General features: G+C 37.9%; 1 protein-coding gene across 10 annotated transcripts in view; it reads left to right on the top strand.

The window, feature by feature from the left end:
- Window positions 1-24700, top strand: part of THOC2 (THO complex subunit 2) — a 111751-nt gene that overhangs the window by 81268 nt on the left and 5783 nt on the right. For 2 of the 10 annotated variants that reach the window (XM_047843129.1, XM_047843136.1), the window contains 19 exons: window positions 73-190; window positions 680-859; window positions 2122-2286; window positions 6446-6721; window positions 7756-7897; window positions 8353-8510; window positions 9426-9554; window positions 9910-10041; window positions 10133-10317; window positions 10811-10989; window positions 11257-11359; window positions 12278-12708; window positions 12916-12974; window positions 14568-14684; window positions 19536-19673; window positions 20016-20085; window positions 20168-20325; window positions 22701-22777; window positions 23255-23300. In XM_047843129.1, the coding sequence (XP_047699085.1) occupies window positions 73-190; window positions 680-859; window positions 2122-2286; window positions 6446-6721; window positions 7756-7897; window positions 8353-8510; window positions 9426-9554; window positions 9910-10041; window positions 10133-10317; window positions 10811-10989; window positions 11257-11359; window positions 12278-12708; window positions 12916-12974; window positions 14568-14684; window positions 19536-19673; window positions 20016-20085; window positions 20168-20325; window positions 22701-22777; window positions 23255-23282 (2845 nt within the window). In that variant the 3' untranslated portion in view covers window positions 23283-23300. The other 8 variants (XM_047843135.1, XM_047843130.1, XM_047843134.1 and 5 more) reach the window with 8 other exon arrangements.

The following is a 24700-nucleotide window of genomic DNA, read 5'->3' as shown; positions in this document are numbered from 1 at the left end:
TTAATTATAATATATTGTAACTTTTATGTTTGAAGTTTCAACTCTAGACTGTTTCTTATTTTTTCTAAATAGTTTTGACCTGCTTATATTGAAAGAAGTGGTACAAAAAATGGCAGGAATAGAAATAACAGAGGAAATGACGATGGAGCAACTAGAGGCCATGACTGGTGGAGAGCAACTAAAAGCCGAGGTGAGAGTTGCTAGTTTTTTTATGGACTTTTTAAGTTCAAAATAGATGCATGCTCATACTAACGAATCCAAACAACACGTACGTACACGAAGCCAAATGTCAAAGCCATGCATAACCCTCCTCTCATGGCTGTCCTCATCTCCCTTTTGAAAACTGTGATATACTAGTTATTTAAGTCCTTTCAAACAGCTGAAACAAAGTATAAAAGACAGCAGTGCATTTGTAAGGGAAGTAAATACCAAGTGTTCTGTGGTCCTTGATATCCTGACTGGTGTTAATCTGAACATCATCACTCTGTTGTTGAATCTTGAAACTAGTGACTGTAATCAGCAATTGTGTCACTAAAATAAATTTGTGAAGAGAGGAAAGGAATGTAGAATAAGTTTTTAATCTTCAGGATTGTAACTGATCCTCTTCTCTGTCTTTTTCAAATCAGATAGCATGTGTTATGTACTATGCGCTGGTAAATTTATGTCTTCTCTTGTGCAGGGTGGTTATTTTGGCCAGATCAGAAACACTAAAAAATCCTCCCAGAGATTAAAGGATGCACTATTGGACCATGATCTTGCTCTTCCTCTCTGTTTGCTTATGGCTCAGCAGAGGAATGGGGTAATCTTCCAGGAAGGTGGAGAGAAACATTTGAAACTTGTGGGAAAACTCTATGATCAGGCAAGTTAAAGTGGCTTTTGTGCTTGTGTGGATTTCTTTTTCATCCTGATAGTGGAAAATATGGAATGTGGTATAATTTTCATTTATTTATTTTTTGTTTTTAAATGTTTATTTTGAGAGAGAGCACGTGCAGGGGAGAGGCAAAGAGAGAGGGAGAGAGAACCCTAAGCAGGCTCTGTGCTGTCAGCACAGAGCCCAACGCAGGGCTCAGTCTCAGGAACTGTGAGATCATGACCTGAGCCAAAATCAAGAGTCAGATGCATAACTGACTGAGCCACCCAGATGCCCCAGAATGCGATATAATTTTTAAAATGTCATTTGCACATCATATGAGTGTGAAACAGCTCTAATGTAAAATAGGCATTTTTGAACTAGGGGGTATTTCTGTGCAAATTATGGTATTTAAGAGAAGGCTCTAGGAAATGTAATCATATGTATAAGATTTTCAATTTAAGTAGTTAACTTCAAGTTATTTGCTCTCATATCTTTTCCTGATCTCTGGAAATCTGGAAATTCAGTCAGAACAAAGTAGATGTGATGTTTATAAAATATTTCTGTAAATATTAGGCACCAAAACCTGTGATTAGCCTACAAGATGTGTTTACCACCAACTGTATTACAAGGGAAAAAAGAGATCACATATATTTTATAAATGAAGTTTTCCTTTTTTTTTTTTTTTTAAATTTTTTTTTTTCAACGTTTATTTATTTTTGGGACAGAGAGAGACAGAGCATGAACGGGGGAGGGGCAGAGAGAGAGGGAGACACAGAATCGGAAACAGGCTCCAGGCTCTGAGCCATCAGCCCAGAGCCTGACGCGGGGCTCGAACTCCCGGACCGCGAGATCGTGACCTGGCTGAAGTCGGACGCCTAACCGACTGCGCCACCCAGGCGCCCCATGAAGTTTTCCTTTTTTAAGGGCAAGGAAATTCTGTATATGTAAAACTGTTGTTTTATGTGATGTAGGGGAAGTATATTCTACTAAAAGTGACGAAATAATAGCTTGGAACTTGAGACCTGGTTGAACATTAAAGCCTTAGGTTGATGAACTTTTCAGGGCCTTGGTATCTTTTGTGGTAATATGATTACATGATGATGTTTGTAGATTGTCTTTAAAGTTCTTCTAAGTTGTAAAATTTGAATTCTTTATTGTTAATCAAAATATTGTTAAAATGACCTATTGTAATCATTTTGGAAAATGTTTATGTCGGTTTTGTAAAGTGGTAGCACATTTGTGTTTTTTGTCTTATTTTTTAAATTTAGTGTCATGATACCCTGGTACAGTTTGGTGGGTTTTTAGCATCTAATCTAAGCACAGAAGATTATATAAAGCGAGTGCCTTCAATTGATGTGCTCTGTAACGAATTTCATACACCCCATGATGCAGCATTTTTCCTGTCTAGGCCAATGTATGCACACCACATTTCGGTAAGTGTAAGTGTCTTTGCTGCCATTCAAGAATGATTCCAAAGTAGTTCTTAACTATAAATGTGTTTTAGTTTGAAATAGATATAGATTACATGTCTCTTGGAGACATTTTTTTAAGTTTATTTCTTTTGAGAGAGACAGAGACTGAGTACAAAGCGGGGAGGGGCAGAGAGAGAGGTGAGAGAAAATCCTAAACAGGCTCCACACTGTCAGCACAGAGCCCAGTGCTGGGCTCGATCCTATAAACCATGAGATTATGACCTGAGCCAAATCCAAGAGTCAGATGCTCAACCCAACTGAGCCACTCGGGTGCCCCTTGGAGAGTTATTCTTTTGTTAACGTTCATCTCTGAGAGGTGTACGATGACAATGCTCCCTCTAAATGTAAGTCTCACTGGTGCTATAATTTTACTGTTACTGTACCCCCAGTTGTCCAGGTTGATGTCGTATGGGCCCTTTAGAGCTAACTATAGTGCTCAAACATTAGTGTAGATGAGCGTCACCAATGAAGCATCCTAGAAACTCGTCCTGTGTCCCCAGATTCTAATTTAGTGACTTGCATAGTACCTGGGAATTTGTTTTGTTTTTGTTTTTTAATAAGCACTGGTTGATTCTGATGCAGGAAGATATGGTAATGTCATTCTGCGGAATACTCCCACGGAATACAGAGGGTACTATTTCTTCAGTTGACAATATCCCCGTCAGATAGTTGACTTGCTGTTCGTACTGCCTTGAGAGAAATAAAGAGACTAACAGAAAGACTTAACCACCCCAAACACTCTAAAAACTCTTGTAGTCTGTGTTGTGTAACTTCTCAAAAAGGGACATTCATGGTTCTTGTTTTCTTTCTCTCCCCCCTAAATGAGACGCCTAAAAAGAAAAAACAACAAAAGCAAGCCAGAGCCTTCCCAAGCAGAGTATCCCACTAGCGACTGTAAGGATGTTGGGGGAAGAGGACACTGCCCTCCCTCCTTTTCTCTCTCTGCCACCTGGACTCTTGCCTGCAAAGCAGTGACCTGGAAGGGGAATGGGCTTTTCCTTTCCCTTCGGACCATGGTCAGCCCTCTGTTTGGAAACCGTGGTACTTCTCCACTCTGACTGGAGCCCCAGTGTATTCTTCATCTTTGCGTAGGCTTGAATTCTGGCCCTTCTGTTTATTTGTTGTTGTCTGTACTGGGTAAGGCTTTTCACTCCAGATTTTGGGGAAGATCTCTGTCCTTTCTTTTAAACTAGGATCCTTCTTTGTTCCCAGTAGAAACACAGAATTGTGTAGTATAGGTGTGGAGAAAAGACGCTGAGAAATTTGGGGTCTAATTGATCATTTAATCAACCATCAGCTGTTAGTGTTTACATATCAACTGGTGCAGTGTCACACTTCCCTCTAACAACTGTTAATTGATTTAATTATCACTTTCAGCATTATGCAACAATACTGTTGCTATTTCTGCTATCTTCTCTGAAGGGAAAGGGGGACAAGGGGTAGGATTAGGCCTCTTTTTTCCCTTTAGAATCTCTCAATCCAGGAAATTGTATGCTCTTTTTGCATAGTTGTGTCTTGTGTTGTCGCCCCATCCCTCAGTAGGTCAGTCTCAGCTATGCACCAGGGGACCTGATTTCTTGAAGGACTGAGGTGGGAGAATTGCTTCATCTCAGGAATTCTGACCTGCCCTGTGCTATACTGAGAAGTGAACACACTAATCAGCGATATTGAACCCTAGCAAACAGGAACACCTGGTTGCCTGAGGTTGGCTGAACTTTTCCAGGTCAGAAAATGGAGCAGGTCATTCCTACCAATAGCTACCTCTTCTGTAGCCTGTGTAAAATATTAGGTCTTTGTCATTTAAGAGATACAAATTCTAAACTGAGAAATGTCATTTCCCCGTCAGGGTTGCAGAAGAAAACAAAGGGCCACATAGAGGTGACTATACAGACAAGTCAGGGATAAGTCTGTTACTGACAGACCACATTGGAAAGGGAGTTCTTTGGAAACCTTGGTTGCGCTAGATGGACATCCAGATTTCCCTAGAGGAGCCTTGCTTTTGCTTCTTGGGTGAGGACCTCTCTTGAAGAAACTTCGAGGAGAGGGTGTGAATGTTGGGGGACTGCCAGGTCCCTTCCGTAAATGGACTACCATCGGGCCCTCATGGGAGCGATTTAGCCGACCAAACACTGTTCAGGTTACTGGGCCAACAGGAGCTTTTTGAACAGTCGTGAGAAGTATAGCAATAACTGTGGATATCAGTTCTAGTCATGGATTTAGTGCCCCAAGTGACTTGGATGTAGAGCTGTTATGCCTCTTTATTTGACTGAAGGTGTAAGCTTGAAGAGGGAGTTATACTGACTTCAGATGAGGAAATCTTCATCCTAGTTAAATATGAAGTACAGCTGTCTTTTCTCATCAAGCCTTTTTTTTTTTCTTTTTAACTAGATAGGGACTAGGTGGGTGCCTAGCAATAGTAGTGATATTCAGAACCAGACGACTGGGGAGACGGGGGCTGTCATACCACATCATTGCCCCCTCATGCCTAAAACTTAATTTTCAGTTTTAATTGTTGAGACCCACCTTGCAACACAGTTATGAAAGAAAGGCTTTCCCCCAGTTCATGTTCTAGATCTTGCCCAAATCAGGTAGCCAAGCTATCTTGTACAGATAGTTTTAGCACTGATTATCCTACGTTTTGTTAGAACCTCAGCAGATGTCATTCCGCCTCACATAGGTTCATATTAGTTACCATCAACAGGACCTGGCCTCAGAGGTGAAAGACCCTTCCTTATCCTGGCTATTCTCTCGGGTCTGTGATGTAATTGGGACTTTTCTCTCAAAAGTAATATTCTTTGTAATTTTGTCACCTGTGTAGTTCTATGAAATGGGGTAACAGGAGGTAAATCTTCCACCTATAGAATAATTGTAAGATTCTCTGATTGTAATTCTCATAATTGTAAGATGCTGCTTAAGTTACCCTCTGGAACCAAGTACTTGGTATGTCTTCCGTCTGGTTAGCCTGGGGTAGAGAGGCACTCCGGAGGGAAGACAGTGGGACTGTAAGGAGCCGAGCCTCTTACCATCCACAGTCCAGCCCTGGAAGTGGAGCCTTTGATGTCTGACCTTCTGGTTCTGGGTTCCCTGTTCAGCACAAACTGTGATGATTTAAATGCTTCTTTATTTAACATAAAGAAGAAGTGAGTTTTAGATCTCCTGTTAGGTTCATCTTCAGGGATGATGCCTCATCCCAACAAAATTTTCATCCTAAAGAGACCGAAGGATAGGAGACAGTAGCAACAACACTATGTATTCTTCTTTTTCTTCTTATTTTTTTGACCTTTGGTATTATACCCTATGAACTGATATGTAGTTCCTCCCGTTGTACTAACAGCTTCTTTTCCTCCTACCATTAAGAGTATGGCCTTCCTCTGACCCTCCTCCAAAATTAGGATAAACCAGTCAGGCCTAAAAAAAGCTGCAGAGCCAGTTCCCACATGCTTTAAACTCTAATCTACCATATCCCTTCATAGAAAGTCTTATTTAGCTTACCAGCAGGGCGACCAGCTCGTCCTGGTTTGCTTGGGACTGCCAGTTTTGGCACGGTACTCTTGCATCCTGGGAATCCCCTCGTTCACTGCCAAACCTGAACACTTAGGCACCCTACTTGGCAGTCTTATAGTAACTTTCTCATACCCTTTCTTAATGTTGATCGAGATTCTTAATTGACAAATTGTAACGGCCAGTAGGGGCTATGTGTAGTGATAAAACATTCTGTGCTGGTTAGCTATTACTAGTTCCATTCTGCCTCTTTACTGGTGTTAAGACCATTTACTTGGTTCCCTTGAAGATCTTAAAAGCAGGAATGGAAAATCTACATGTTCAGTCTTTGATATAGTAGTAAGAGAGAGTAGGGTGGGTGATCATGGATGGTGGAGTGGGCACACATACGCTATTTACTTAACAGGTCAGGTTTAATAAGAATCTGCTGAAAAGCTCCTAGTGAGCACACAAGATTGGAACAGCTTCCAGGGATGATTTATCTTAAAATAAATGTTGGTAAGAAATCAGAATGTTTTGACTGGTCATCTTCTGATTCTTGAGAAGGGAACATGGGTTTTTATACTTGAAAGTCAATGCTATAAATTGTGTTGTGTTTGTTTTTACATTTTATCTCCAGTCAAAGTATGATGAACTTAAAAAATCAGAAAAAGGAAGTAAACAGCAACATAAAGTTCACAAGTACATTACATCGTGTGAAATGGTGATGGCTCCTGTCCATGAAGCAGTGGTCTCCTTACATGTTTCCAAAGTCTGGGATGACATCAGCCCTCAATTCTATGCCACATTCTGGTCATTGACAATGTATGACCTTGCAGTTCCACACACCAGCTATGAACGGGAAGTCAATAAACTTAAAGTCCAGATGAAAGCAATTGATGACAATCAGGAAATGGTAGGTTTTTGTTCTAGTAGCTCAGGTACAATAATTTCATGGTATTAATTCAACATTACCCATACTTTGTATTAACTCAAGTTCCTTAAAGCTACGATCTTACTGCTATATAATATTTTCTAAGTGAGTTAGTGGTGACCTCTCAGTGGGAAGGGGCAGGGGCTTGGTGAATACATGGAGGTTATGATCACACAAAAGGTATTATGAGTTTGCTTTTTTTTTTTTTTTAACCGAAGACTATGTTAGCAACTTAAAATGATCTGTGTGACTCCCAATTACAAGAGCAGTAGGAGTTCCCAAAAGGAGAACTCTTTAGCAGAAGGCTTTGTGAAAGAGGTGAGTCTTAAGCTGGGTAGGCTTTGAAGATGGATTAGGTTTGGAAATAGGGAGGCAGATTGGCCACTTGAGAGCTCCAGCAAAGGTGTGAAGTAATTTAAGGTTTAAAGAGACCACTTTTATTCTAGTGAATGGGCTTAGTGATCAATTTGAATGGTTAGGATGGGGCCAGATTATGTAGAGCAGTGGAAGTTAGGAAAGAAGACTAATAAAAAGGAGGGCTGTATTAGATTCCTCAGCAGGGAAGTGATAATGGTAAAAATGGTACTTTAGAAAAAGCACTCTTGACAGTGGTATGAAGGATGCATTTGTTAGGGGGAAGGGGCTGGTGTTAGGCTGGAGACCAGGTAGGTGGCATTTTGGGCAATTCATTGTGAAATACTGAGGTAGTGGGAATGCACGAGACTTTATAAGCATTTGGGATGCTGGAGTGAAGAAGGAAGAGTCAAAGATGACTCCATGCCGCAGACTAAAAGTACCAGTGCTGGAAAGGTAGCGTGTTTTGATGGGAAGACGAGAGTTTGGATTTGGTGAATGGTGGTGAATGGTGGTGAAAGCACACTCAGGTGGACTCCTCGATACCCCTGTGAAGTAATGAATATGAAGTGTCAGCATTTATCTCTTTTTGAATTTTTTAATTCAAAGAGAGGGAGGTAATGTTCCTCTAGTTAGAAAAGTATCTAACTTCTACATTGTAGCCTCCAAATAAAAAGAAAAAGGAGAAGGAGCGTTGTACTGCCCTTCAGGACAAGCTTCTTGAAGAAGAAAAGAAACAGATGGAACATGTACAGCGAGTTCTACAGAGACTGAAACTGGAGAAGGACAACTGGCTTTTAGCAAGTAAGTGGTTGGACTTGTTAAATTCCTGCTCCTGCTAAACTACAAGAGCAAACCTCTATGACTTCAGAGGTATTGAAGTGTATTATGTTTGTATTTCAACTCAGTGTTCACTATCCCGTTCTTGGGTGATTCATTAATGCAGAGTCGACCTCACATGTTCGCTGAAGGAACTGATTTAGTTTGCTGGTGAAAGTAATTATAAACTACAATATTGGCAGCTTATCCTTCAACCTTTCTGGATGAAATCATATTTCTGGAGAAATTATAGATAGAAAAATGTCCACAGAGTGAAAATGAAAGTCTTATCCCAGGCATGACCTTTTGGTTACAAACTATAGAGTTTGTGGTTTTTTATAGCATTCTCTACACTAAAATTAATATGTTGTCATGTTTAGTGGCCTTGAGGCACTTGAGGAAGAAGTTTACCACTTAATATATTCTTCCCTTATTTTTAGAATCTACCAAAAATGAGACCATCACAAAATTTCTACAGCTGTGTATATTTCCTCGATGTATTTTTTCAGCAATTGATGCTGTTTACTGTGCTCGTTTTGTTGAATTGGTACATCAACAGAAAACTCCAAATTTTTCCACACTTCTTTGCTATGATCGAGTAAGTTCCTTTTATTGCAACCTTTAAAAAAAAAAGTCTCACACAAAGATAGCTAAACATGATAAGCTATAGAGGTATTTATTGTGTGTGTGGTTAAAAGCATGAACTCAAGAGCCAAGTGCCTGAACTTGAATCCTAGCTCTGCTACTTTCTAGCTATATGATCTTTGGCAAGTTTTTTTTAACCTCTCTGTGCCTCAGTTTTCTTACTGTAAAATGGGGTAATAGTACTTGCTTCAGAACATTATTGTGAGGATTAAATGAGTCACTACACACAAGCTCTTTGAATAGTGCCTGACACGTAATAAGCACCCCTAGTTAATCTATTAACTCATAATATGGGTTTATATGTTTGTCAATAATAGGTAGAACTCTCTTCTTCATTCTTAACCTTCACCCCCTCAAAAAACAACAAAACGGCTTACACCTTTGCACACACATAAAAGCAGGGATGCTTTTCAGTATGGTCACATTTATGTAATTTTGCATCTGGCTTTTTTCTTAATAAGTTACTGCATTTATGGTTTAAAAATGTAACCTATGTCACAGCATGTCAGCTGCCTTTTTCTAGTTTCTATGAACCTCGCCTCTGCTTACTGTCCTCTTAACCCCAGTAATATCTATGGCTAAGTCTTTGTTGAAGAAGTTATGTTGTAATAATAATTACAGTTTTTTCCTCTGTCATTGTACATCAGCTTTTTAAAATAAAAGTTTGTTGTTGCTGTTGCTTTATGAATGTGCCATTTCCTCACAAAAGCCAAAATCTTTAAAGGTTTCTGGAATTGTGAATATAAAAGGGGAAGATATATAAACTAACCTGTTTAGTTTGTTATGATTTGCTGTAACACAACCGTTTAACATTTCGGACTAATTTTGACATTGATTTGTTTTTATTTTTCAAACATTTTTCCTGTAGGTTTTCTCTGATATAATTTACACAGTTGCAAGCTGTACTGAAAATGAAGCTAGTCGATATGGGCGATTTCTTTGCTGCATGTTAGAGACTGTGACCAGGTGGCACAGTGATCGCGCCACATATGAAAAGGTATGGCTAATAAACACCCTAACATTTTACCCGTGTGTATAACAACCACTCGCAGTAATCTTTAGGTTGTTCAGTTTTGTGAGTTTAAGATTGAGTTGTAAAACAGTTTTTAAAATTTAAGCATAATTCATTCATTATTAAAAAGTGGTGTTTAAAAAAGCCATATCTTGAACTGACATGCCAAATTAATACTATCAAATAAGCTTAACATTTCTGTGAAAACTACCTATCATTCAGATCTTGTTTTTGCATGGAATCATTAAACTAGTCCTCTTAAGTTTTCAGTTCCTGCTATTTTGGGGGCAGAATTTTTCTTTAACAGCCTGTTGTTTTTTGTTTTTTGTTTTTTTTTAAGGAATGTGGAAATTATCCAGGATTCCTTACTATATTACGAGCAACTGGATTTGATGGTGGAAATAAAGCTGATCAATTAGACTATGAAAACTTTCGACATGTTGTGCATAAATGGCATTACAAACTAACCAAGGTAAAAAAAAAAATTGTGTTTCTTGAAGGTGGTTTTTTTCTCTTTATACTTAATATTTTTATAATAATAGGTCTTAAAATGTTTGTTGTAGGCATCGGTACATTGCCTTGAAACAGGCGAATATACTCACATCAGGAATATTTTGATTGTGCTAACAAAAATACTTCCTTGGTACCCAAAAGTTTTGAATCTGGGTCAGGCTTTGGAAAGAAGAGTGCATAAAATCTGCCAAGAAGAAAAAGAGAAGAGGCCAGATCTATATGCATTGGCTATGGGGTAACACAATTATACTTTAATGTGATTTATGAGACTAGATGACAGAAGGATTCTGAAGACTTTAAAATGTTTTACAGTGTTGAAGTTTATCTTCTGCCTTACTTCAGGAGATTATGGGAGATTATGCGATCATGTTCCCACAGGCTGGTGAGAGTTGTCACTTCTGATTATCAGCTTCCGGTCTATACTGGATGATAATTTCAAAAGTCATATATAGTATGTCTTGGTTTGGAGGAAATGTAATTTTATCATCAGTTGATATTTGGATCTTCAATAGTGAAAAAAAGACAGTTTGAGGATCAGTTTACATTTTTATTTTTAAGAAAGCATCTGGGGCTCTCTCTAAAGACCTTCAGGAACTTACTGAAAATTAATATTTTTTATTCTCTGGCACCAAGTAGGGTGAATCATTTGCTAATTTTATTCTTTTAAACTCCATGTTTGTACTTTTTGATTTGTATTTGTATATTTAAACACTTTGTGCGACTTTCAGCTACTCTGGGCAGTTGAAAAGTAGAAAGTCATACATGATACCTGAAAATGAGTTTCATCACAAAGACCCCCCTCCGAGGAATGCAGTTGCCAGTGTACAAAATGGGCCTGGTGGTGGGCCTTCTTCTTCGTCGATAGGAAGTGCATCCAAATCGGACGAAAGCAGTACTGAGGAGACTGGTATGCTTATTTGTAGAAGTTTATAAGTGATACGTTTCGTTTGAACAAACTAAGGTGTTTTATATCACGTGACAAGTAAAATGCTGGCTTAGTATTATTTTTTATTCCCTAGGTAGGAGTATGTAACTATCAAGACTATCAAGAAGTAATTAGCCCTTTGTTTCTTTAGAAAGAATGAATTAGAATTCATCTCTAATCATTTTGCTGTGAAATTGTACTTTATTTACAATTAGGGACTTGTCAAATAAAACCTTACCTTTTTTTCAGATAAATCAAGGGAGAGATCTCAGTGTGGTGTGAAAGCTGTTAATAAAGCTTCTAGTGCCACACCAAAAGGGAATTCAAGCAATGGAAACAGTGGCTCTAACAGGTAGGAATGCTGTGCTGTATGTCACGGTTCTGAATTCTTACATGATTAATCTCATTAGCCATGAATGAAAGAGGGTGGTAGTTGAATACTATGAAAGTCATTTATGTTGGACTTTTGAATTTTTTGAGTACCCCTAATTTGATGATGTGCGTAACCATCCTCCATATGTTTTCTATAATGCCAAGACTGACATTGTTTCCCCTGCTGAGTTACGCAGGTGAAGGTAGGTAGTGAAGTTAAAAAAAAAAAAAACATTTTAGTATTGGGATGCCTGGGTGGCTCAGTCTGTTAAGAGTCTGACTTCAGCTCAGGTCATGATCTCGTAGTTCGTGAGTTTGAGCCCTGCATCAGGCTCTGTGCTGACAGCTCAGAGCCTGGAGCCTGCTTTGGATTCTGTTGTCTCTCTCGCTCTGCCTTTCCCCCGCTTGTGCTCTCTCCCTCCCCACCCCCCACCCCCCCCAATAAATAAACATTAAAAAAAATTAAAAGAAAAACCTTTTAGAATTGAGTACTTGCTATGGGCATTCTGGGTAAGGATAATTAACATAAAAGAAGCCTACACTGATTTAGACCAGGGATCCATCCAGCCAAGTAATCCAGTTCCTGATAGTAGCACCCTTGGTTGGTTTGTGGGATAAGTTTTGGCTAACCTTGTAATCCTCAGAGGTTATGAACATATACAGAAAAGGGCCTGCCATCAGTTTAATCATTCTTTTTAATATGCTGTTCATGAATTTGGTCATTTATTATTTATTGGATAAAGAAGTACTTCCTTTTTATTTGACTTAAAGTCGTTTAGTTTTCAAAGGGCTACTCTTAGTTCTGTTATTTTTGAAGTCCATAGGAAACCCTTCATGATTTATATAACATGGAGTGTGTTTCTTGACTATCTTAAAATCTCATGTTTTTATTCTTAAGCAGCAAAGCTGTTAAAGAAAATGACAAAGAAAAAGGGAAAGAGAAAGAAAAAGAGAAAAAAGAAAAGACTCCAGCTACTACTCCAGAGGCCAGGGTACTTGGTAAAGATGGTAAAGAAAAACCGAAGGAAGAGCGGCCAAATAAAGATGAAAAAGCAAGAGAGACGAAGGAAAGAACACCTAAGTCTGACAAAGAGAAAGAAAAATTCAAGAAGGAAGAAAAAGCTAAAGATGAGAAATTCAAAACCACTGTCCCCAGCATAGAATCAAAATCGACTCAAGAAAAGGAAAGAGAGAAGGAGCCATCCAGAGAAAGAGATATAGCAAAGGAAATGAAATCAAAGGAAAATGCTAAAGGAGGAGAAAAAACACCAGTTTCTGGGTCCTTGAAGTCACCTGTTCCCCGATCAGATGTTGCAGAGCCTGAAAGGGGCAAGTTTGCCTTTGTTTATATTTGTTTACTTTTGGTTCTTGTTAATGTGTAATAGTTGGTTCTTGTTTTCTTGTTCTGGCAAGTTATCTAGGGACTTTACTCGGGGGAACTAATACTTGATGACCTTAAAAGTTGGTGATTTTTCTTAAGTGGTTGGAAAAAAAGTAGAAATCTTACTGTGACCATTTTTCTTTTTGTGCTAACAGAACAAAAACGCCGCAAAATTGATACCCACCCTTCTCCATCGCATTCCTCAACAGTAAAGGTTAGTATAGCCTGAGGAAGGCAGCGTCCATGTTAGGCTCACCTGGTTGGAATACGTGTCCTGACTTCCTTCAAGTCTTGTGCCAAGTATTCACTGGAGCCACTGGAGGTTTTATATTGCATTAGAAAATGAATTTTTTACATATTGGTGGACTGATATTTTTTCCTATTGAGTATTTTTATTATAAAAATATTAAAACTTCAAGGACCTAGCACTAATTTTGTAGTGTTTCAAAGTGCAAGAGAAATTTTACCCAGAAGTGCCTCACTGCTTTAAGCAGTCATTTTTGGAGCGCAATGGTAGCTACAAGCAAATGAATCTTTTCGGCAGAATGAAGCCTATTTTTCAGCATAAATATTGAAGAATATATAGCAGTGAAGACTTCCTGGATGATACAGGATAAACAAGATACCTCTGAATTCATCAAGCTTCTTGATGAGCATCATACCGATGTGTGCCTTCTAAGAAGGAGTCTTGAAAGGAGTTCCATTTTAAAGTCTCCTTGGTGATCAGTTCTCCTGTAGTTGTGTATATTCAGTGAGCATGCAGCTTCTGTTGTATCTTCCCTTGGAGGTTTGTTTATACCCATTGGGTTCCCAACAAGTTGAACCTTGCGTTACGATAAAAGCAGATGTGGCATCCAATCCTACCACCCAGCAAAGAGAAACCCCAGGCATTCAACTGCAGCACAAAATCGTGGGTGTAGCCTTCTTGAAGACTCAGGGTAGCCATTCCTTGCTCCATATTTAATTTTAATTCTAAAGTCATCTAATTTCATGGAATCTTTGAATTTGCAGTACGTTGAACTTTTAAAACTGTAAGTTAACTAATTCTTCATCAAGAGCACTGTGGTGGAATACCGTAATTGATTTCTTTCTTTCTCTTTCTTTCTGTCTTTCTGTCTTTCTGTCTTTCTTTCTGTCTTTCTGTCTTTCCTTCTTTCCTTCTTTCTTTCCTCCTTTTCTTTTCTCCTTTCTTTTATTCTTTCCTTTTCTTCTTGCTTTTATTCTTTCCTTTTCTTTCTTTCTTTCCTTCTTTCTTTCTCTCTCTCTCTTTTTTCTTAAGTGCTTTTTTTGTGGGAGGCATGAGATTCACCACCAGAGGCACTTTGCAAAAAAGTGATTACTCTTTTAGACAATACATGTTGTTTTCTTGTTAATATAATGCCACTGAGTTTTTTGGGCTAGGTTTAAAAATGCGTGTATTTATAGTAGAGTCATAAGTAAAGTAAAATTTGAAACCTCCCAAGTAAAGAAAAACTATGAAAACGTAAGCTAACGTTCTTCCACAGTGACCTCCACTAGTTTAGACTTTCTATGGAGGGAAAAAAAATGTTTTGTTTTCTTAAGCCTCTTAACATTACCTATAACTTAAGTACAGTGTTATGAAAAATGTGGCATTGACATTTATTTTTAAATTATGATCAGATAAAGATTTTTATTTGTTATTACATTCAGTACATATAATTTAGTTATTTTTTTTAACATTACAGTTCCATTACATGGTTTTGCTTTTGTTTTTTATTGTTGATATTCATATTATAATTGACATCATGAGATTTATCCTCACAAGAAGTAGCTGGTTTATTTCCAGGTTACAGCCATACTTCCCAAAGTTCCTCTGGGTTCTGAGAACTATGCCAGCTCACCTGTCATCTCCATTCATTTTCTACAGGACAGTCTCATCGAACTCAAGGAGTCTTCAGCAAAGGTTTGAGTCTTTTAAAATCATCATGCCTAAGTAAAACAAAAAAAAATTCTTTACTTCATTTATTTAGTAGATACCTTCGCTCTAGTAAATTCAGTAAGCTAGTAGAATAAGCTTTAAAAATAACTACCACAAACTGAAACAATGGATGACAACGGTCCTTTTTAATGAGATTGTTACCAAATGCGCGTAATGTGGCAACACTTCCATAATATCTCTCTGCTTGCTGTGTTATGCATTCTTTTATGTTTCAAGATCTGGAAATACGTTTAAGGTTTGGGGAAGGGGTTGTTGGTTTGTTTTGGGGAGTAGGCTTACTTAATTTCTCAAAACAAATCTGTCAGGTTGTTTTCTGACGTTTTAGGACAACCCAAAAGACCAGAAGAGAAATTTGATGCATTCATGTAACTGTTCTAAAAACCGAGCCCATTCCAATCCATAAAATTCTATATTGCCTCTGCCGAGCTACCCTTTTGGTAGTTGTAGCGTAATATCAAGAAATATGGTTAATGTAAACTAATCATTCTCTTGGAGGGGAATACTCAACTTGATGGTTGCGTGTAATTACATGTCAGTATTAATTCTTGCCTATTACTCTACTTTCTTGAGTATTCTTCTACTAAAAATAATGTGTAGTTTGTGTATCTTACTGCAGAGTTCATTTCATTATTGTAGTTGAATTGTCCATTGTTCATGTTATTTTGTCTACTTATTATAATATTTGTACCCTCTTTCACTTTGATTTTCCACTTTGCCTCCTCTTAATACCTGCTAAGTATTATTTCTTACTGGTGGGCCAACACAAAACGAAATTTTGAAACAAAGCCAGTTGACATTACTAACTGCTTTTAGATATATACCTTTATAATGAAATGTCTGTGGATATTGGGCAAATAAGCACACATTTTTTAATAGTTCAGGTTAGCCAGTGTGCCTTTGTGCTGAAACTGTAGCATTGTTTTTAGAGTATACTGTATCAATCAAAAGAGTATTAGCTGTACTGTGAATGCTTGCTTTTAAGGTAAAACTTTTTATTGGCTAAATTGTATTGCAATATAGTTGGTTTTCATAACCAGTTTGGGATTGTGTATATCAGTCTTAACCATCAGTGGCTTGGTGTCGGCTATTTTAAATTCATTGGTTAACAGTGTTACCTTGTGAGTATTTATTTCCTGAAACATACTTTAAAGCAGTTTGAAACCTGCTGTGATAGTTAACTGGATTTTCTAATCAACGATGAAAATGATGGTTCCTTACATTTGCAGAAGCCTTTTGAAAATAAAACATGTGAGATAAACATGTTATCTCATTTCATGTTCATAACAGTGCTGTGAGGTAGATAGAACAGGAGGGTAGTGTCTTTTTGACAAATAAGAGACTAAAAAAGTTCTTGATCCTTTCCCAGTGGCGTGTAACTTGTTAGTCATACCAAAACTTGGACTAAAATTAAGATGATCTTCAAGTATTCCTACTACAATGAAAAAAATGGCACACACACAAAAAAATGTATGGTCCCTTGATTCTTAGCACCCGTTTCAACAGTAGTTGAAAGGAGTTCCTAATTCTGTTAATGTGTTTGCCTTGTTTTTAAAATTATACTACTACAAGTCAATCTCCCTATCCCCCTTCAGAAAAAGATAGTGATTTTCTGGGTATTTAAAATTCAGTAGAGTTATTCCACATTCAACCAAAAATTTTTGAAAATGGCATCTGAATGCACTTATAAAAATCAGGTGACTCATACCACTTTTCAGATCCTTAGTGTTTGGTATGGTAACTTGGTGATGTGATTAGGTGTTCAATAAATATTTGAAATGAACTCTTATGCTTTTGGACTTTGGTAAAGCATTCAAAGGTTAACTGGTCTGCACCGTAGTTGATGTTGCATTTTTCTTATATGTCTAGGAAGGTACAGTAGCATATGAATGTCTTAGAAAAACAACTTTACTGGACTTTGATCTCTAAAATTGACCATCTATATAAACTCACCGTTTCTGGGTAGCTTTTCCTTTTTCAAGGATTTGAGCGATGTGTGTCTCTTTCTTTCGTGTTGTCACCCGTACATATAAAATTGTTTCTGTGTGTTAGTTTAATTTTTTAGTTATGCTTTGTCCCTGGGATCCTCTTTTTTTTTTTTTTTTAAGTTACTTTCTATTTTTGCTTTCTAATCCATGGTAAAAGTAATACATGGATTTGACTTTTCAGGTGGATTAAAGGGAGAAAAATCTAGCTTAATATCCAAATCTTTTCTGTCTGTCTACCTTCCACCCCCAATTTCCAATTGGCATACTTCCAGTTTGGTCACTTGTGTTTTCACCTAGCAATCCTAGCAGCTGTATTTGATGAAGAAAGTGTGAAAAGCAGCATCCTCCTTTACCCAAGCTTCTCTATAATTTAGGAGGGCAGCAGTAACCATCCTCAAAACAGAATTCAAGTTTTAATTTTGTTCATCTTAAAGCAAGGATTTATAATCAAATGGAAGCCTAGAAGTGAGGCCATCTTTATATATGGTAGCCTTAATAAAGTCAGTGTGGCAGTGTTAACAGATTGTGAAAATCAGTCCTATTGTTTTTTGGACCCATTGATCCCAATGTCAAGAATAAAAGCAAATCAAAAAGCACAGTCCAACAGCGCTATCTGCAGATCAATTTAACAAATCATTAATTTTGTTTGGCAAACAAGTATTGAGTACTTGGTGTGCACAAGGCATTAGGAAGTATGTAAAAGTGAAAAAGACACATTAATGAGCTCCCCTACCATACTGGAAACTGTGTTATGGGCAAAAATAAGTGACATGAAATTAATAGGGAATACTTGTCACAAAAAACGTTGATACAGAATAATCAAGAGATCACCACCAAGTGAGTTGCAGAGTTGAGGGATGATTGAATTGCTGATGGCTTTTGAGCTGTCTGTGAAGGTTAGTAGGATTTTAAGAGATTAAGATCAAAGTGAGCAGCCATTGTGGTCAAGAGAACTGCTGGGATGGACAGGGAGTTAGGGAGCCACTGGTAGCCACAGCATAGAGTGTATTGAGTTTGCCCATAGCAGGATATAATTGTGCAAAGATTGTGAAGAGCTTGGAAATACCTGAGCTAAGGAGTATGCATTTTATTCCACAGGCAACGAGAGACTGCCTGTTATTGTGGAAAAGAGAATATTGTGATCAGAACTATTCTTAGAAGGGTAGGAAGAAGGAATAGGGTTAGGTATGTTCCTAAACTAAGAATGTATTGGTTTTTCAGTTCCCTGCAATACAGAATTCAAGTTAGGCACAATTAAAAACTTTATTCCTTTGGAGGGGGTGTGTGTGTGTGCATGGGTGTGCTTGTGTGTACTTATTTGTAATCACACTCCCCTCCCCCCCCCACCCCCCGCTTTTTTTTTTTTACTTTTATCAGGAGAATGAATACTTCCCTTAGAGAAATCTTTGAGTATTGCAGGAATATATTATTTCTTTTGTCTTATCAGTTTCATACGTAATATTAACTTAAGATATGAATAAACCTCACAATTAGAAAATCTTGAAGTGTTGCTTAGGGCATTAACCCAGCAAGAGCACCTTTCGGACAAGCACTTTTATGACTGTTTTTCATTCTCTTACTCTTTGTTATTAATAAACATTTTGTCTATTTCAGTTGATCATCAACTTTTAAACACTGACATTTTAAAGAATCTACTTCTGCATTCCTATGGCAGTATTTCTGACCAACTGAATTGAAAATATTTGGTGGTGTTAAATAAGTGTTTCTTTAATTTTCAAATGGATGGTTGTCTTTTTTTCGTGTATTCCTTTGAATACCAAAAGATTTCCTCATGTAAAACTATTTGACTTTTGACTCACTATTCTTTTCATTCCTAAGGTATATCTAGGATTGCGTAGTTATTGTAATGAGTTATATTTTGTACACTGCTGCCTAAGACTTGTAATGTCTTAAATTGAACATAAGCTTATAGCACAGTTAAAAATGCTGTAAGGATAGGAATCTGATTACTTCCTTAATGTTTTCTAGATTTCCATATTCACTAGGTTATACTAGTGAATTATACGAGATTTCCATATTTACAACTTGCATAAGTTATTAAGATTATCTCTTAATTATTTAGGTAGTGTAGTTTTGATCTTTGGCTGTTTATTGCCTGTGGGCCTTTTTGGCAGAGAAAGAATTCATCGTTTTTCAGTCTTGGGAGTTGTTTTATCATCCTCAGCTGGCCAAATGGTTTTCTGAGCCATTAGAACCAGTAAGACAAATTTCCCAGTCAGTTGTGATTATTTGGTAGAAATTGGAGTGCTTTAAGAAGTAGGGAGTATGCAGCCTTTACATTTATAAAAATAATTTAGGGTAGTGTTTACATGGTATATGTAGAGGCAGAAAAGACTTATTAGTCAAGTCCTGGCTAGGTTTTTATACTTTTGCTTGCTGTCATCGGTTGCCTCCTAAGTGGATGGCAAAACTGTTTAAAATTTCCATGATTGTGTGGAGGTTTGTATTTTTTTCTTAACAGTAGAGAAAGCCCAGACACTTTCACATACGAACTCCTGTAGAGGTAGTGGTTATAGATCTTCACAACAGAGCTATAAAAGGAACTGTCGCTTGTAGATTTACTAATGAGTCTCAGTTAAGGCAGGAATGAACTGATTGAGTTTAAATGAATAATTTTGTAAGGCCAAGAATTGAAGTCTTTGCATAATTTGTGCCATGTTCTTTTATTTCACCTCTTGTAATCCAGACAGCTGACCAGTTTTGACTTTGGGTCTAACTACCAGTTGTCTTTCATTAAGTAAACAGTCAAGCAGGTTATGCCGATACTGGAAAACTAATAATCTTTAGTAATATTGCCTTAATTTAACAGCTCTACCTTAATCATACTCCTCCACCACTGTCCAAGAGTAAGGAGAGAGAAATGGACAAGAAAGATTTGGACAAGTCGAGGGAAAGATCCAGAGAAAGAGAGAAAAAAGATGAAAAGGACAGGAAAGAACGGAAAAGGGTTTGTAATTTTTTAAAAACTAGTTTGGAAAGCCGTTATATCCTGTATGGTGGTGTGTTTGTTGTCTTTTTTGAAGTACTAGTTTCTTGCCTGGCAGACTGTTAATTTAGTGTTTAAACTGATATTTTCACCCGAAAGTGTGTTTGAATCTTCTACGGTAATACGGATCTTCAGCCTAATAATCCCTGCCAGCTCTGCCTGTCTCTCATGTCATTTTGCCAAGTGTGGGACAGTATTGGCAATACTCTCCGGTGCTAGTTAGCTGTGCCCTTGTGTAAAAGTAATATTTTAAAACAAAAACATAACCTCTTGATCAATGTAGTTCACACTTCTTGGTTCTAGGATCATTCAAACAATGACCGTGAAGTGCCACCGGACTTAGCCAAGAGGCGAAAAGAGGAAAATGGAACAAGTAGGTAGATTTATTAATACGTTTGAAGCAATCATCAAACTGAATTGGAAAAGGCTTTCATGATTCTCTTTTGTAATTTTAGTGGGGGTTTCAAAACACAAAAGTGAAAGTCCATGTGAGTCTCCTTATCCAAATGAGAAAGACAAGGAAAAAAATAAGTCAAAATCTTCAGGCAAAGAAAAAGGCGGCGATTCGTTTAAATCTGAAAAGATGGATAAAATCTCCTCCGGTGGCAAAAAGGTAAATTGGGAAAACAAAGGGACAGAACGCTTTTTCTTAAAAGTTTGACTCTCTGAATATTAGCACATACGGAGTTTTTTGGTAATCTGATAATCTCTTGTTAATTATTTGAGGGTGGGAAGAGGAGGCATTGGGGGAGGGCAGTTTATCTGGCAAATTCGAGCCAGTACGGTCCCAAACAAATTACTGGGAGAGTAGAATTAGTTTATCAGTGAAGTTTCCTTTTCCTTCATTCCACTCCCACCTACTTCTGTTCATTGACTTTTAGCTTTTCCTTTTTGTTTTCTTTCCCCCCCACTCCACCAACAGTGATTTTAGTTTCTTTACATTCATGAGGTTCAAATACGGTCACATGTATTCTCCCTGATGAGTAACACTCTCATAAAGTCTTTATTAATTGTGATTTTTAAACATTTTTGTAACATTTTCTCCTAATAGACTTAATGTGTATGCAACTCGTATTTGATTTTCAAACTAAGTATAGTGTGCATTCTCTTAGATACTCATGGATGATATTCAGAATACATTTCCTGCATCTGCCATAAAGTAGGCAAGTCATTATTAAGGTGTAAAGTGTTTCGAAAGCATTATTATGCTATATATAGTCATAGTTCTTTTTTATCTTTTGTTTAATATTTTTTTAAAGTTTGCTTATTTTGAGAGAGAGCGTGCACGTGTGCGCAACTGGGGAGGCTCGGGGTGGGGGTGGGGGAGAGAATCCCAAGCAGGCTCTGCACCGCCAGCACAGAGCCTGATGGAGGGCTCAAACTCACAAACTGTGAGATCTTGACCTGAGCCGAAGTCAGATGCTTAAACCGACTGAGCCACCCAGGCGCCCCTGTAGTCATAGTTCTTAAAAGCAGTTTTGAAAAATTATAAGGTGATTGTTTTAAAGTCTCTATATGCTTTAAAAGTGAGGCTTCTCCTTTTAAATAAGTATTTTTTTAATTGAGGTAAAATTCACATAACATAAAAATAATCATTTTAAGGGGCGCCTGGGTGGCGCAGTCGGTTAAGCGTCCGACTTCAGCCAGGTCACGATCTCGCGGTCCGTGAGTTCGAGCCCCGCGTCAGGCTCTGGGCTGATGGCTCGGAGCCTGGAGCCTGTTTCTGATTCTGTGTCTCCCTCTCTCTCTGCCCCTCCCCCGTTCATGCTCTGTCTCTCTCTGTCCCAAAAATAAATAAAAAAAACGTTGAAAAAAAAAATAATCATTTTAAAATGTACAATTCAATGGTATTGAGTATATTTACGGTATTATGCAATCAATGTAGCCAGTTCCAAAATGTGTTTATCACTCCCAAGAGAAACTCCATGCCCATTGAGCAGTCATTCCCAATTTCCCTCTCCTTTTAGCACCTGCCAACTACCAATCTGCTTTCTCTCTCTATGGGCTCACCAGTTTGGGATATTTCATATAAATGGAATTGTATAATAATGTGGCCTTTTGCGTCTGACCTGTTTGACTTAGCACAATACTTTTGAGATTCTTCCATGGCATAGCATGTACCGGTGCTTCATTTCTTTTTATGGCTAAATAATATTCCACTGTACGAATATACCACATTTGTTCATCCATTTGTCAGTCGATAGACTTTTTTGTTGTTCCCTTTGGCTGTTGTGAATAGTGCTGCTATGAATGTTTGTGTGCTGCTCTGAAGTGTTTGTCTGAAGACCTGTTTTCAGGTCTCTTGTCTGTATACCCAGGAGTGGAATTTCTGGGTTTTATGGTAATGCCATGTTTAACGTTTTGAGGAACTGACAAACCATTTTCCACAGTGGCTGGACAGTTTATGTTCCTGCCAGCAATGTACGAGGGTGCCAATTTGTCTACGTCATTGCCAAGACTTGTTATTTTCTGTTTTTTTAATTTTTATTTTTAATTACGTTTTTTTAAAAAATTCTAGCCATCCTAGTGAGTGTGAAGTGGTATCTCATCATGGTTTTGATTTCACATTTTCTTAATGACGAATGCTATTGAGCGTCTTTTCATGTGCTTGTTGGCCATTCATATACCTTCTTTGGAGAAATCTCTTCAGATGCTGTGGCCACTTTTAAATTGGATTGTCTTTTTGTTGCTCAGTTGTAAGACTTCTTTATATAGTCTGGATACTAGACCCTTATGAGCTGTATGGCTGGCAAAAATATTTCCTCCCATTCTGTACATTGTATTTCACTTTCTTGATAGTGTTCTTTGATGCATGAAAGTTTTTATTTTTGATAAAGTCCAATTTTTTTCTATTGTTGCTTGTGCTTTTGGCATCATTAAATAAGTTTTTGAAGAAAAATATGTGACTGGTGGGTGATAAAAAGGGATTTTGAGCTGATTTTTATATTTGGTTTTCGCTTCCCCAACTAATTCCACCATTCCTTATAGGAGTCCAGGCATGATAAAGAAAAGATAGAAAAGAAAGAGAAACGGGACAGTTCAGGAGGAAAGGAAGAGAAGAAACAATATCCTTTTCATCTTATTGGCATATTTAATCAGTGCAATGGAAAGCTTTGATACTGGTCATGTTTAGAATTGTACCCTTGTAGTATGTGGTCTGAATAAAGTTGAAGGGCTTAACTAGCCTTTTAGTAGTCTCTTCAGTTGACCCTCTCAAGTATATGAAATGTGGAAGGGGGAGACTTGGTATGTTTTCTTTTTAACTTCTGTGGTGACTGAGGTTGTTTTACGCCACCAAGATTCTCTCTGGCTGTATTGCCACCAAGAGGAAGAAAGGGAACAGAGAGTCCTTTGGGCTGGGGCGCGGGGAATAGAAGGGCAAGATGATGAAGCAGATGAGCAGGGCTGGTAGAGGTTGAGGCTCCCAGGCTAGTCAGGCGAGTAGAACCGCGAGCTGAAGGATTGATTGCACTAAAAGTTGAGACACCATTCCTTTCCTGTTTTGTTTTTTCAAAGTTGTTTTCCCTTAATTTGTCATCTACTCATAAGTCCTCGGACAAGCACAGATAATGAAGACTTTCAATCAAGGTGAGTGTTCTCTCACCTCCTTTCATTTAAAGGGAGAGATATAAAATGAGGTCTGATCATGCTGAGGAAACTAGATACGTTTTGCAGGCTACAACTAGAAGTTTGCACCTAACTGTAATGACCAGGTCTTTGGGTATAGATGTAAAATAAGATTCACAGTTATTTTTAAACTGTTTTCATCTTAAGCTTGCTGATTAGCCACACTGTTTTTTTTCTTAGCACCAAGATATATTTAAGAACATCTGGCTTTCTCTTCAGCACTCATTCCCGTCTTCTCTGGATAATTATTTACCTTTTTTAAGTACCTATAGCCTTGTAGGTGGTGCTGCTATCTGCACTTTACAGGTGAAGAAATGGAGACTCTGAGAGGTTAAGCTGGAGAGGCTGACAGAGATCCTCGCTGGCAGAGCCAATATTCAGAGCCTAGGTTTCCTTGCCCTTTAGTGTTCGGTTTTCCTTTTTGCCTTTTCATGCGTACGTGTTATCCGGAAATTTCTAGGTTTCTGTGCCTCATTTTCTACCACAGCCCATGTTTTTGCAAGGCCAGAAAATACCGTCTGTGCTTTTAGTTCTGGAATTTAAAATATGCAACTTTGTTTTCAAGGTAATTATGCCTTATATGAGATTTAAAAAGTGTTTAACCATCTTAAATAAATGGTATGTGGACAGTAGTTCACTCTGTCTTAGTGAAAAGAGTGTTCAGAACCTAATACAGTCTTTTTTGAGCACTCGGATCATCTGAATAGCTGTTGTTCGGTGATGCCTTAGGATTATTGGGATACGTAGGCTGCTTTGCCCTCTACGTTTAATGGCTTGAGATGACTGTATTTGAAGGTCTTGACTTTGTGGCAGCTCCTTTTCTTGCTTCCCTATTAGCGGTCACTTCCTAATGTATGCTTCCTATCTAGACCCTCCCCCTAACATTTGCTGCTGCTTTTATGAAACCAGAGAGAGAACCAAGGCTGTTCACAGTTAAATTAAGAGTCAGAAATGTAGGAAAACCCGTTCTGTAGTAGGGTATGAGTTTTAGGGAATGGGTTTTGTCCTATTTATTTTGGCCGCAGGGTGGGGACTTGAGTTTGCCAGATGGGTAATGTCCTGATGGGTGGTGTGCTTTTCCAGCTTTGTTATTGTCTGCTTGTTATCTATGTAGTAGAATGGGGTAAATGAGAGTTAGGAGAGAACGTTGAGAATTTAATAGACTTTCTTTAAAATCTTTAGGAAGATTGCCCATTCCTCAGTTCAAGTCATCCTCTCCCCCAACAACTAGCTGTTTTCCCTAGTGAACTATAAACTCTTAATCTTTCTTCTTTTTTTACTCTTCACTTTACTCTTTCTTTTGACGTTTTGCTTTTTAAAAAACTTTTTTTTTCATGTTTATTTTTGAGAGAGAGTGCGAG

The sequence above is a fragment of the Prionailurus viverrinus genome, chromosome X, assembly GCF_022837055.1.
Source record: "Prionailurus viverrinus isolate Anna chromosome X, UM_Priviv_1.0, whole genome shotgun sequence".
NCBI lineage: Eukaryota > Metazoa > Chordata > Mammalia > Carnivora > Felidae > Prionailurus > Prionailurus viverrinus.
Note: the sequence above shows the minus strand (reverse complement) of the source record. Positions and strands in the feature narration are given on the sequence as shown.